This window comes from Phalaenopsis equestris, unplaced genomic scaffold (genome assembly GCF_001263595.1).
Source record: "Phalaenopsis equestris unplaced genomic scaffold, ASM126359v1 Scaffold199359, whole genome shotgun sequence".
NCBI lineage: Eukaryota > Viridiplantae > Streptophyta > Magnoliopsida > Asparagales > Orchidaceae > Phalaenopsis > Phalaenopsis equestris.
Genome location: NW_018219238.1, coordinates 94,212 through 109,858, shown reverse-complemented (window position 1 = coordinate 109,858; position 15,647 = coordinate 94,212). Strand labels below are relative to the sequence as shown.

At 33.2% G+C, this 15,647-nt stretch overlaps 1 protein-coding gene across 1 annotated transcript in view; it reads left to right on the top strand.

Moving 5' to 3' along the window:
- Positions 1 to 529: 529 nt before the first annotated feature.
- LOC110035720 (ER membrane protein complex subunit 2-A-like) overlaps positions 530 to 15,647 on the top strand; it is a 67,102-nt gene continuing 51,984 nt past the window's right edge. The window contains exons 1-3 of the mRNA XM_020739999.1: positions 530 to 843; positions 1,828 to 1,892; positions 2,413 to 2,461. Of these exons, the coding sequence (XP_020595658.1) occupies positions 657 to 843; positions 1,828 to 1,892; positions 2,413 to 2,461 (301 nt within the window). The 5' untranslated portion in view covers positions 530 to 656. The remainder of the gene's footprint in view (positions 844 to 1,827; positions 1,893 to 2,412; positions 2,462 to 15,647) is intronic.

Genomic DNA, 15,647 nt, shown 5'->3' with positions numbered 1-15,647 from the left:
AAATATATTTATTATTTTTTTATTAAGATATGATTATCTTTTACAATACCTATAACAACAAAAACTTATTTTGAGTGTTTTCAATAGAATGCTAATTTGTATTTGGGAAAAATAAATTATAACATGCAAAAACACACTAAAAAAATTTGTTTCAAAAATAAAAGAAAAAATAAATTTATAAAAAAAATAAAAATAAAAGTGATCCAAAACAAGCCCTTAATAAATGAAATAATATATAATTTTTTTAATTTCCATTAATGTAGGGCATATAAAATCATCTTTCTCGTATAAATAATTATAATTAGAGATGAGTAATCAAATTATCATATACGTAATAATTAGTCTTTTAATCATTTTCATAATCAATTTATATTTAGTATCATAAATTAATTTTATCATTTAATATTTAACCATTGCTCGACCAACTATAGTCTTTTAGTCATGTTTACTAAATTTTTATTTTTAAATTAATTTATAGTTGCGCATATATGTAAAACTTCTCAAGACTTAAATCAGAATTTTTAATAATTAATGCCCTAAGTGAGAAATAGCTCGTGTTCCATGATCCTTCTCGCTCTCTCTCTTTTCTACCGGCGAGAACAGGACTGCAAGATCTCGACCCTTTGGCGGGGTCAATCGCCCTAGTTCAGCCGAAGATGGTTGGCGCGACGGAGGAGGCGCGATTGAATCGGCTAGAGATTCAGGTGGACAACGGTGGCGGGGGGGCGTGGGAGTATCTCTGCCTCGTGCATAAGCTTAAGGCCAGGAGATCAGAGAAGGTCCTAAGGCATGGACTCTTCATCCTAAATAGCCCGGGCGCTCGATCTAAGCTCGGTGGAAAAGGTTATTACCCTTCAAAACCTTTTATTTGACATATCCTGTATCTATTCTATCGATTGAATGGTAAATGCGTTTTGTTGGGGTGTCGGCCAAATGTTTCTGCTCGAAAGTGTACATTCTATGATGGGTTTAATAGGCTTGATGGACTCTTGTGCTAGTGTTCTTTATTTTTTATTTTTGTAGATTTTTAGGACTGCATATCTGAGCATGATTAGTGGATAGGCTTTATTGTTCCTATTATGTAAATTATTTGATTTGTTTTGTGAATTACTGATTATTTACCAAGTTTTCTATGTTGTCTTCACTTCCACGTTACTGTTTACGCTAATTAGGAAAACTTATGACCTTTTGTAGCCGTCGAATAAGTTGTTTCAATTTGTGTGCTGGTGTTGGGTTTTCATCATGCACTTCGTAGCATATTGTGATATTTGTATGTATAGGTTGCTTGACATGGTCCTAATCGTTTATTATTATGCTTGTAACTTTTACTTAATCACGTAAGATTCCATACCAAATGATCAGATTTTGCATAATCTAAGTTAAATTCATCAGTTTTTTTTTTCATGTGCGTGCATATTGGATTTATATATTTATGTTTTAGGCACTCACATTAGTTGAAAATGTACTTTCAGAATCATGATCTTAGTTGTGTCTACTTCCTTATATATTTGCACTATTTGCACTCTAAGAATTCACACAGGTTTTCATTGATTTGTTCAACATTGCTGTTAAATTCTATTCCCACCGAACATGTTCTTTATTGAGTAGCATATCATATCAACACCAGCCCAAAATATCTATTTTTTAATTTATATATGCCTTCTATGAGTGTGAATTGCTTTTGCAGTTATTGTCTTCTCTTTTCTTCTGTGATTGCTGACTTTGTGCTTTATTATGTCTTTTTTTCTGCAATTGGACTTGTCCACATAATTTGTTTTTCTTCCACTCCTTTTTTTCCTACTCAGAATTGTTTCTTTGTTCATGCAGAATGGGCCCTTTATGAACAAGTTGCTGTTGCTGCTATGGATTGCCATAGGAATGATATTGCAAATGTTGAGCCTCCATTGACTTCTTGTTTTTTATTTTTTCCTGTTAGTTTATATGAAATACTAATGCTAGAGGCAGTCTTCTGAGATATGATTCTTTATCAATTTTATTCTATGGTTGAGATCAACTAATTGTAGAGAAGAATAATGTTGTGCAATAAATGAGTGTTGGGTAACAAAAAGAATCATTAATGGCCAAGTGGAATGTTATACAAATAATTATGTCAAGATAGACTTGTGCTAAAATTAGTAAGAATAAACTGAAATTTGGACATTTTGTTTCTGAGGATTGTTGGTTGAATTTTGTGTAACTATAATTGTAGAGTTAAACCTTAGAATTAAACCTAAAAAAACTTGGGCGTGTTATATAAAAAAAATAATTTTAATTTATTAAAACTAAATGAAGATATGATACTCGGTAGGACACAATGGAGAAAAAAGATTCATGTACCCAACCCCAATTATTGGGATATAGGCTTGTTTTTCTTTTTTTTTCTTGTTGTTGAATACTTTTTTTTTTTTACAGGATTGTATTGAAGCCCTCTCTAAGAAATTCCCGGGAAGCATTCGTGTTGGTGAGTTCTTTATTATGGATAAGATTTTAATCAATGGTGTTATTATCGGCTTATTCGTACAAATCAACTAAATGTAGATGCCCAGTTGTTTGGATTAGCCAACAACTCATTATAACTTTCATTATCATGTAATCAAGTGTGTGTGTATGTCTATATAAATATAGCATTTGTTTATTTTACATGTGTTTAATGCGTAGAAATTAAGTCATAACAAATAGTATTACTACTTTCTTACATAAAAGCTTTAACAACTTCCTTTTGTTGGGCTTGCATCACTTTTGTTTATCTTATTATTTCTCTATATGTAGAATCATAGTTTAATTAATTGTATACTTGCATTAGGTCGTTGATGTAAGTATAGGTCGTCTTAAGTAGGAGAGTTGGTGAAGGTGGTTTTGAGGGTAAGCATATTGAGAGTTTACTTCTATCAATTCTTTTTATTTTTGTTTGAATGTTGGGTTAAGGAAGTGGTGAATAAGGGAAAGGTTTGGAGGCTATTGCTAGGCTTATTGCATCAATGGGATAACTAAGAGGGATTGAGAGGAGGATTTAAAAGGAGACTAAGTAAGACGGGTGGTTATGGTGGCCCCACCTAAATTGATGGGGTGTGTGGATATTTGGATAATTTTGTAAAAGCGTTAGCTATAAGCTTACAACTAACTCCTACTATATGCCTCACTTGTGCTAAGATTGGGAAGAATGCTAGAGGGAGGTGGGATTTACTCAATGTTAGGCACCCTAATGATCCTATTAATAGGATTAGAGCAGTGGGAATATAAGGAGAGTTTTTAGGTGCTGTGAACCTAAATGATTTAGTGGCTTGAATGTGTATTTGTTAAAAATGGCACCCTTCTCTTGTTCCAATGAAACTACGTCTTTCTTGATAGTTAAAGAAGAAGTGACGATTTAATTTTATTATTTTTCCATAAGTTTTGAAAATTGGTTTCATTTTTAGTTCCGTTGTAAAAGTGTCACAGTTTAATTGTTTCAATAATTTTAGTGTCCAAATTAGCTTTTTGAGATAGTTAATTAAGGACATTATCTAATTTATTATAACTCAAAAAAAATTAAAATAATCACATAAAATAAATTATTAAGATACAGCGTAACCTTTTAAATTAGAGGCATATAGTTGTATACAATATGTACAAATTTTATTTTATAATAAATCATAGTATGAGTTATGTAGATAAAGATTTATGCTTGATACTTTGATAAAGGAATATGATTGCTTTATCAGTATTTACCTCTTCTTTGTGTTTTATTTCTTTTGGTTAAAATCAACTTAATAAGATAAAACATATTGATCAGCACTCATCAGTGTGCTACTTCTTGATTGGCTCTCTTCATTCGTCAGTGACTAGTGAAAAATAAGAAATAGTTGCTGTTTTCTATGTAAAATACAATAAATTGGAAAGTATTCTTGTTGATTAGATTATGTTTAATAAGTCGTTACTTGGGCTTATTTGATCTTCTCTTAAAAGGGATTTGTAAAATTACCTGAACCTATAACGTAACACCTTCTACTCTCTATGACCTATGTCGGCCTTGTAGAGTTGAAATGCGATGATGTCTACTTAAATTAAGGAAATGTTTAGGTCAAGTTATATTAATAGTAACGTGTTAATTTTGATGATAATTAAAAATTTTCAGTTATCATTCTAGTTTGAGTTGGTGGAAAGACTTATATTCTATATAATTTATCAAAAATCAAATGGTCAACTAAAAATGCTGGAAACAAGATATTGCAGTTGATGTTGAAGATTCAAGAAAAAGGAAGCTACTAACGGAATCATTTACCATATAGAAGACTGAAAACAAAAGTGGAAAATAAAGTCTTGTTGAGGAAATAATACGGAGTTCAACTGTATAATTTGAATAGTTTGAAAGAGGTCCATCATTAGTATATATTGAAGAACATTGTGAAGCTGAAGCTATGTTTAGCATCATACAAAAACAACCATTAAGTGAGCATCGCTAATATCATTAATTCCACCATTCGGAATGATTATACCTTTTAGGGAAGCTGATGGCCACAATCTATCCGTTTATTCACAGGCTAAAAAATTCATACCAATGGTATCTAGAATTATGGAATGGTACAAAATAAATGTTTTATGATACTTGTGCACAAAATAGATTTACTCAATGTTACTGCAAATGTGATATCTCTGAAATTATTAAAAAAAATAAGAGAAGATGCACAAAATGTTCATTGAAGTAAAACTGAAATGTGGTCTTAGAATGTTGTATGTAATAGGTTACATGACTTCATGAAAAATAAATAAATAAATAATTTCAACTGTTATATGCTTTAGATGCATCGAAAGAACTAGATGTATTGAAAGAAACCATCAATTTGAAGAGGTTGAAGTCGTAGGCGACCATAATTTCAAAACCATAGGAGCTGCCAGAGATGAAATTATTCTAAATTTTTATGGTTTGCTCTAGATTTCATTTCTAACCTCGTTTATGCTTTTTTCGCATGTTTAAACGGGAAATGTGAAATTGCAAATAGTTTTTTAAAAACATGTAAAATAACTGAATAGGCTATGTAGAATTTACTCGGGAAAAAATAATTGTATATATAGATTTCAATCCCTCTTAATTTATAAACTTACCAAATATATTTAACCTAAATCAGAGAAGGAAATAATTTTGAATTATAAAATTAGGAAACATAAATAGGAAAGGAATAAACTCAAATCAAGATGTTTTCAAATTGGTCCCCTATCAAATCTCCCATAATATCTTAGATAGCCAGCTGGTCCAAAACAGGAAAATCACCTGGAACTTTTTAGGTTTCCACAATCTCCCTCACGCTGGGTTGTAGATGTTATAAAGACCAACTTTGGTATTGAACTCTAAGAATGTGCTTAAAAGAAGGGCCTTGGAGACATCAAATACTTGTTGGTGTGTCGGGATTTAATTTAGTTTTATAATTCCACCTTTAACCTTTTCAGAGATGAAGTGTTTATCAACTTCAATATGCTTGGTCTTGTCATGATGCATAAGGTTATTGACAATACTGATAGCTGTTTGACTGTCACAAATAATCTTTATAGGTCTATTGGAGGTACATCCCAATTACCTTAATAATTTTTGAATCCAAATCCCTTCATAGATTTCCAAGACAAGTGCATTATACTTTGATTTTGCACCTTTTTCAGGAAGAGTAGCTTTCTTCTTACTTCTCCATCTAACAAAATTTCCCCATACATATGAGTAGTCATAGGTGGTGTACTTTCTGTCAGTGAGTTCCCCAACTCAACTAGCATCAATGTAGAATCCACATTTTTGTTTCTTGTTTTCTCAAAATTAATCTATAATCAAAAGTATTTTTGAGAAATTTCATAACCATTGTTAAATGCTCTTCATTTAGGCTATTCATACATTAGCTCACAATACTAACAACGTATGCGATATCTGACTTAGTATGTGATATATAAATAAGTTTTCGTAACAGTCTTTGGTATCTTCCCTCATCCACAAATATTCTCTCTTCTTCCTTAGACTTCTTTTTGGGTTCTATTGCAATATCAATGGGTTTCCATCCAATCATCCCTGTTTCTTTTAGTAGTTCTAGGATATATTTTCTCCTTAATATAACAATGCATTTTGTGGGCCTTAATACTTCCATACCTAGAAAATATCTTATGTTTCCTTGGTCATTGATTTCAAATCCTGCGACAAGCACTTTGATTTTAAAATTTCTCTTTCATCATCACTAGTAAGAATCATATTATCCACATATGATTAGTGCATCAATTTTATCTCTCTGAGCGCGTTTAATAAATAAAGTGTGATAAGTATGATTTTGAGAATATCCATTAGAATTCATATTTTTGACAAACCTTTCAAATCATACCCTTGTTGATTTCTTAAGCTCATAGAGAGACTTCCTGAGTTTGCTTACTAAGTGTTTGTTGGAATTACTCACAAGTCATGCTGGTATCTATTCTCAAGTCTTGGTAGTATTTCCATATACATTTTTTCTAGATCCCCATTCAGGAAGACATTTTTATGTGAAGTTGATGCAGTCCCCATTCATTGTTAACTGTTTTTGAAAGGAGACCTCTAATAATATTTAGTTTGACAACTGGTGCAAAGGTCTCCTGATAGTCAATCCCATAAGCTTGCTTGAAATTTTTTCAACAAGACTGGCTTTGAATCTTTCAATACTCCCATCATCTTTATATTTGATGTTGAATACCCTCTTGTATTCAATTGGCTTTTTATCTTGAGGGAGTTTAGTAAGAATTCATGTGCCGTTATGCTTTAGTTTTCTGATCTCCTCTTCCACTGTTTTTCTCCATTTTGGATTTTCAAGGGCTTCATAAATGGATTTAGGAATATACACACTATCAATGTTAGATATATATGCTTTATTGGCCGAGGATAGTTTCTCATAATCTACATATTCTTGAATTTGGTATCTGGTCCAATTTTTCTTTTGATCAGCATCAGAAGAGGAAGTGAATAACTCATGAGTATTAGACTCATTACTCAAAATTTTAGGTAATTATGAGACACGAGGTTTGGTTGGAGCTGTTCTATTTTTGCAAGTTGCTTCCACTTGCTTGAGATTTTTCTTCCTCCTAGAGTACACATGAAGTTCTTTGTTGTGGACTTCTGGTCTGGTTAGTTGGATTTCCTCAAGAAGAGTAAGAGAGTCAGGTGTACATCCTAAATTACTGTTTATTTGCATTCTTCCTTTGAACAAAATATTTGGGATATTAAGATTATTTTTTAAAAATGTGACATACATGGAGTTGTAATATTTTTTGGTAACAGTAGACTAACACTTAAACCACCTTTTTTGTTAGAGACATACTAAAAAAAAATATACTTGATGGATTTTGGGTCAAGCTTTGTGCGGTTTGATTGGTGAATGTGGAAAAAATTGACACAAACAAATATTTTTAGGGAAGATCGAATGATAAGGCTCTAACATGAGGCTATTTTTTCATTTAAACATGGAGAGGGACTTTGAATTAAAGAATCCTGCTTAACATTCTATTAATGAGGCAGGTGTCTGTGAGCACATCATCTCTTCAAAAATCTTTTTTGACATTGTCAGAAAGCATTATAAACTACGATGCCTCAAGGAGAAGTCTATTCTTCCTCTTAGTTGTTCTATTTTATTGTGCAGTCTCAACTCTAGAACTCACATGGATAATATTATTCTCTACAAGTAAGTTTTTTAAGATAAAACTAAAGTATTCTTTTGTATTATCCGTTTTGAGAATATAAATTTTGCATTGTAACTCGGTGTAAATCATGTCATAGCAGGACTGAAAAATTTGTGCATTTTCAAATTTTTTTCTTCATGAGAACTATCCAAATAGTTCTAATGTGTTTCATCATTGGAGGATACAAATCATCTGTTCTTTGATGATTTTCAAATTTTAATATCTCCAAATGTCACTATGGATGATAAAAAAAATGATGTGAAGGTTTGTATTGAGATAAAGAATATACATGATGGGTATGTTTGACCAATTGACAGGTTTCACCTAATAGAACTCGGGTTTTTTATTATTAAAATGACAAGGGTACAACTTCGTAATATATGAAAAATTGGATGACCCTGACAACAATGTTATAATAAAAATTGATTTTCAACAAACTCAAGCACAACGAACTCGTGATCATTAGAAGGGGATAATAGAGAAACAACTTGTGTGTTAAGGGAATAGTTCTCTTTGAGCAGGTATAGATCTTGATGCATTTCAATACTGCTAATCATCTTCTCCGAATCCATCACTTGAAATTTACAAGAGTTAGAATGAAATTTAGTAACATGGTTCAGGCTATGAGTAAGCTTGTTAATTGAAAGTAAGTTGTCGTCTAATTGGGGAAAATATAGCACTGATGAAAGCTGAATATCTTTGGAGATTTTCACATTTTCTTTCCAAACGATTCTGGAGAGATCCATCAGCAAGTTTAATAAATTTAAGGTCAGTGATATCTTGGTTGTTGATGAGAGCATGAATGTCCCTAGTCATGTGATAAAAGTACCTGAATATATTATCCATGATTGAAATCTTACATTGTTCGCAAGATAGGAGGATATGTTACTTTGGTGTATCATCAAGCTGGTATGCTCCGGAGTAGAACTAAAATTTTTCATTCTGTACTTGATCATAAACCCTATTCACGTTTAGATCTAGAAGAATTCTGAGCTGCTGCAAGCTACAAGATTCTTTGTTGCTTCTTGCTACAAGTGGAGGAATGTCTAGAAAACTGTAGGGTGTTATGGGAGAATTCTATAAGGCTACTCTGGTTCCTACCAAAACCTACAGCTACCTTGGTTGCAGGGAGTCGTTAGATAGGGAGAGGGAGCAACAAGATCTACTGTTATGGCCCTACTGAGAAACAAGAGAATAAATAGGAAAGGAGGGCTTGCAGGGAGTTTTGCTACCTGTAGGGAGAATTCCGGTGTTGACTGCTATAGGATGAAGTTTCGGAGGAGGGCCTCTTGCATGAAGAAGTTCTGGCGGAGGGTCTACTACAAGGAGAAGCTTCGACGAAGGGCGTACAGGAAGACGTGTGACTGCAGGAAGGATTTCGATGGCTTCATGGAAGGTTTTGAAGAAGGGCCTACAGGGAAAAGTTTTGACAAGGAAAGCTGTAGGCCGTGATCTGTAAGGAAAAGGAAAGTTGCAGGAAACAACCAAAGTGGGGAGAGTTCGGACTGCTTTTGCCTGCTACCACAGTGAGGAAATCGATGGAGGGGTTGTTGAGGTTGTTCCTGGTCTTCTGAGACAATCAAGAAAGTTGGTTGCTGGGATTAAGGAGTGGTCTCCATCTACAGAAGAATTAGTGTTGTGGGGACAACAAGAGAAGTGCTGACAGTTGAGAGCTGTTGTAAGGACAACAAAAGAAGACACCTGTAGGGATAACAAAAAGTTGGTGGACGAAAGCTACCACAGGGACAACAAGAGAAGGCTGCTACAAGGAGCCCCGACATTTAGCAGGATGGCCTAGCAAGGATATTCAGGCTGGGAGAAAATCTAGAAAGGAAAGCTTGTTGCAAAGAGTGGCCAGCAGTGCTAGGGACTAGTGGTGTAACTGAGTCAAGCCGACTCGTGAGCCGGCTCGAGCTCGACTCGATAAGTGCTCATGAACTTAGCTCGATGAGCTAACAAGCCAAACTCAAGCTAGCCCCAGTTCGACTCGTTAGCTTATGAGCCGGCTCGTTTAAAAAATTATTAATATAAGATATGCTAAAACTATATTAAGTTTGAAGATTTTATTTTTACGGCATTAAAAATATTAAAATAAGTAATGTTTTGTATTTTATATTTAAGTAATTTCTTAATAATTATTCCAATTGCTCATTTTATTTGTCATTTTATTATATCACAATCTTAAATTAATATTATTTTTTCGCCTTTATATTAAACAAGCCAACTCGTGAGTCAACTCAAACTCGTAGAATTAAGCTCGAGCTCGAGCTTGAACTCAATAAAATTGATCAAGCTCAAGCTCAAGCCGAGGGTGGCTCGAGCTCAACTTGACTCGTTTACAGCCTACTAAGGACGAGTTACCTGGTAGCGGCCTGGGAGGGAAGTTGCTGGCCTAAGCAGTCTGCAGGGAGAAAACTGGCTCTGGCAGAGGAGTTTCTTGGTTTCTAGAAAGAGATCCAATTTTGGTAGGAAGGAGTTTCGGCCTAACGGGATGGAGGCCCGATCCTGGACCTCTGGCTAGGGTAAGATGCTATTGCTCTGATACCATGTAGAAATTTTTTTTTTAATTTCTTTATCCATATGTAGAGTACATATAGGGAATCCCATCCCTTCCAATTTACAGACTTACCAACTATATCTAACATAACTTTGGAAATGAAATAATTCAGAAATTAAAAATAAAGAAAATAAAAAAGAAATAAACACAAATCAAAAGGTTTCCAAATTGGTCTTTCAATCAAATCTCTCATAAGATCTTGGATAGTTGTCTGGTCCATACTAGGAAAATCACTTGAAACTTCTCTGGTTTCCGCAGGCTAGGATGTTTCCATTGGTTTCTTGAGCTTCACACTTATGGAGATAGAAGACTTCACATTCATGCATGTGGGATATTATATAGTCAAATAATTGAGATTCTTTATCATTGAAGGATAGAAGGCAATAGTTTGAGGCCAACTTATAAAAATAAAGTATAAGAGATTGAATTGGCTAAAAAGATGGAATTATGGAGTGTTTTTTAAAACTGTGCAATTTGTAGTGTGCCTTGGCACAATTCGAGCCCAAATTGCTTTCAAGTGCACGCCTTGTGTGATTCAAGTTTTGCTTATGCCTTAAATGCCTTGTGGTGATTTTATTGAGGCACGAGCCCATCAATTTTAGTTTTTGTTTAAACATTAATTAATGTTAATGTTATGACTTAAAGCTTTCTCTACCAACTAGTTGGACCTACCAACTCACCCACAAACTCCAATTTCATGCTATCTTCCCACATGCATTTGTCAACTTTTTCTTAGGTACAGTCGTCACCTACCATCCCTAGAACTATCGCTGTCGTCGTTGCTTTGTGTTGTTTCCGCTGCTACCCCCTATTATTCTTGGTGTCATTACTACTGCCACTTCTCCCCTCCTAACCAAGTTTTCTTCTTCAATGAGGATCTCCATTTTTTCCACTAAATTTTGTCTTTATGGAGGCAATCTCTAAACTTTAATTGTTTTTCTTATGTGAACATAATCTTTTTGTATAATTTAGTTAGGGGTTTTGTGAATATTTGCATGTTTTCTAGTTTGAATGAAATTTCAATCTAAGGGGGTGTTTGGCTGCAGAAGGATTTGGAGTTAGTAGGATTTAGAAAATCCAGATCTATTAAATTCACCCTCTTGTTGGATTTATTAAATCTGGATTTAATGTGAATTAAAGGCAAAATTTGGTCCTCATATTTGAAATTTTATAAATCCATGAAACTTGCGCTTTTTTATGTTTGAATGAATTTAGCAAATCCAATGATAAATCCTGTTAATAGGGGGCTGCCAAATACCCCTAAGGTTTTGTCAGAGATGGTTAGAGATAAGAATAAATGCACAATATATCATAAATAGGATCCTTTGTGGAGACAATCTGCAAGTTGATGTTGGAGGAAGACATTTATTTGAAGGAGTAATTACTAGAAAGTGTTTTACATGGATAAATAAATACTTATGTCTTGAATAAGAATGTTGTACCCTATGCCAAAGTGTTAGAAGTAGTGAAAGATGATCCGATTGTATAGAAACAAGTTGACAATATCATAACATCTTGCTTGATGATAATTTGATAATATATATGATGTCAAGTCTTATTATGGGAGTGGGCATAGTGTAAGGGTCTCATAATTTTCATTAGCTATGTATAGTAGAGGTGCAAGTGGTCCCATTGATCACGACATGGTAAATTTTGGATCATGGAGAGGGGGCAACTATCTTAAAAGAGGTTTTCAAAACATGCTAGAGAGGAATGTGGGCATGTTTGCGTGGATATTGGGAGATTTTTTTACTGAGAATGCTATTCCGTTCAATATGATAATTTCACTTTCCTAATTTAATATGATTCATTCCATATGTGCTTATGGTGAGGCTTGAAAACCTCATCTATGTATGATTTGTGGAAAAAGGTGCTAAAGGAGTTGAGAAATACAGAGAAAGGTATAAAGGAGATTGAAAGGATATGGAGTTAAATAAGAGTGATAGTTATGTCTAATGTTTGATATAAAGTATCAAATTTTAATCAACAATTTGATAAATGATCCATTTGACATTATTTTCTAAAAATAAGGTATTCGATCAATTAAAGTATTAGAGTATATTGTTTGATGGAGTGATAAAGGTGATTGGAGAGTCTTTGGTGGTCTAGGTTGTGATAGATAATATTAGTGTTTATAGAATAACTAGGAATATGTTGATGGAGAAGAGAAATTATCTACAGTGGACACCTTATGCTGTGATTTTAGAAAATCTTAATGACTTAAAAACACGTGAAAATGCCCTAATAAAAACAAAGAATTTTAGTAGATTCATCTACAATCATTCTTAGGTATTGTTTTTGATGAGAAATTTTTTTAAGGAAAAATACCTGCACCTTACAATAATAAGGTTTGCTATAACCTATTTGACATTACATAGTATGTTGGAAGTTAGATTATCATTGGAGGCGATATTCACTTTCTTTCAATGATTTAGAAGTGCGTGAATAAGGAAAGCTGATATGAAAGAAAATTATTTTAAATAAAAGGTTTGGTTAAGTGATGCATTTGCAATAACAAATATAAGGCTATTGGTTCAAGTTTTGAGAATGTTGGATGTAGAGAAAAACTAGTTATAGGCTTTATTTGCAATGTAATGAACAAGGCCAATTAGTTAATAACCTATGATTTAGGAGAAAGTGAAGCTTACTATAGGGAAGTTTAGGATATCATTGATGAGATCTAGGAGTTTGAGCTTGAACGTTATTTGCATGCTATTAGGTATATTCTTAATCTCAATTCTAATATGCTAACTATAGGTCAATCAATCTTGAGATCAAGTTGGGGCTATACCATTGTATGGATAGGTTGATTGCTAACTCAATTGAGAGGGCTATTGTTGATATACTACTTAATCCATGCAATGATAAGGAAGGTTCTTTGGGCTACAATAAGTTAAAATAATTGTAAAACTTTTAGGTAATTTTTAATATTTTATATCTTCATTGAATGGAGAATGACTCTCTAAATTTGAAGTTTCTTAGATCTAATATGCTATTTCCGTTGAAATTTGGTTGAATGTTAGATCCAATTAGTCCTGACACACAAGAGCTATAATATTTTGTCGTTAAGGAATTGAAATTTACATGCTCATCATTTGGATGTGAGTGTAATTGGAGCACATATGAGCAATTTCAAATAAAACAGAGGAACCAGTTGATGATCTTATGGATGAATTTTTTGATGTGCATCATGTACAATATTTGACTGAATAAAATATGAAGACCAAATGTTTGAAAGAGGATGAATGCTCCTCCCTATGTGAAGATTTTGTGGATGACTACAATAAGGTTACATTCTTTGAGTTACAACAAAAAGACTTGAATGTTGATTTTTTCGTTGGAATAAGAACATAACTAATATATCTAACACAAGCCAATAAAAGAGAAGAAATGGTGTCCATAGAATTTTAAATATTTGAAGTTGTCTCTAAGCTTTAATTAATTTTTTAATCTCTAATTGTTTATTACTGATTAGGAAAGGGAAATATGGTTGAAATTGAAGATAAGTAAAATTAATGGGAGAATTTGTAGCCAACTGAAGATGAGATAGAGAGAATGTTATTCATTGTTGATTTGAGTGTTGAGGTTTTTTTTTTACTTATATTTTTATTTCGTTCTATGAATATTTCTATTTTTAGACAATAGGAGCGAAAGAAAATTTTATTATGCAAAAATTATTTGATGTATTACTTTAATATATTTTGTTACTTTCGTTTGATGTCTTATGTTATTTTGATAATTTGGTATTTTGTTGCATTTCCATTTTGCATAATTTGTTTACTTTGCAGCTTGCATTATTTGTTACCTAATATATAGGCAATTTATCACTTCTTAATGCATTAGGATGTTAATATATCTTTTTAAAAAAATATTTATTGGTCGGGATGCTATTATATATTTTTTTCTTATATTTTGATTCTTAAAAATTTTTTATTGTGAGGCTTACGCCTCAAAACTTTTCAAGGCTCACACTCCAGTAAAAAACACTTCAATACTCAATTGCACAATTTTAAACATTAATATTGAGTTTATGCGTCAAGAATGCAAGTGCATACAATCCCATTTGTCTATTATAAGGTGACTATGTTGTCTTTAGGGTCCATTTGAGCAATTGCATTTGATAAAAGTATCCATGCTATATTCTCACTCTATAATAAAGGTTCAAAATCTATTACATAGATTTTTCAATTTGAGTTAACCTTGAAACAGAAGAATAACCTTGCAAGTTAGCTAATAATACCTTTGGTGATACTTGGAGCTCATCCTCAATTTTCATTGACTTGGAATAACTCACTTTGATAATATGGTCTCTAGTACTCTTCTGGCTTCTTTGGACTTGTGGTGCGTTTGAACATCGGTGCGGTGGTGCTGTGTTGCCGCATCACGCTTTTTCTTTTTCGTAAAACTGCATTTTGACTACTTTTTTCAAAAATACTGCAGCTGAAATTTGCGTTTTACAACCAGACTTTGCTAAGTGCGGTTGCTACTAGAGAGCTGCGAACTCAACCAGACTTTGCTAAGTGCGGTTGCTACTAGAGAACTGCGAACTAACTTTTTGTAAAATTTTTTATTGTAATAGCCATCATAAATTTTCTGAAAAACAGTTTCTTCAAACAGCTACAGCTGACCCTAACAGACCCTTAGTTATTTAAATTTCTGTTGAGTTGCACAAGCTTTTAAGGTAATGCTTGTTATATCCACTTGACAGGAAACCTCTTTCCATTTTGGGCGGAGAGAATTTTTCTCTTTTTGTATAGATTTTATTGCTAGTTTATTTTAGGTGGTTTAATTTATGCACATTTTCCTTCTAAGAGATTGTGTGACCTCTTAATTTTGCTCTGACTAATTTGCCAAATTTATTAAGGAAAACTCATTGTGCAAGAATAATCGTTGCTTCTCTATAAAATTTTGCTACCTTAGATGTTAATTACTTATATTTTTATAGTTATCATTATTACAAACAAGTTTGTTATAATCTGAGCATGTAGCTCAATAATATGTTGAGCAAATGATCAAACAAACTAGTTGGAACTTGATGCAAGTGGTAATGCAACTAAATCTAAAATAAGGTCATGCATATTAAGGTCAAGATTTGTTTTAAAGGGTGTTATTGTGGTGCACTCGACGCTGTCTTGGGCGTAATAATCCTGCTGAGATGTACACCCCCACACGTCTCTTACGCTCTAAAACGTATTATGCGCAGCATAGGGTGCCATATGTCTCACTTACGGTTACTTATAGAGAAAATAAATACTCAATCATGTTGTTTCGCTGACCTATCAGAGTCATCACGTTTTCATCTCTTCCGACTCCCTTCCATAGACACATAAAGCGCAAAAGGTGATGCGCAATTTAACAACCTCCTCCATTCTCTTCCGTTTGTCTTCCCAGTTGCATTCAGAGACTCACATTGAACCTGCAGTTTCGAGACCAATCG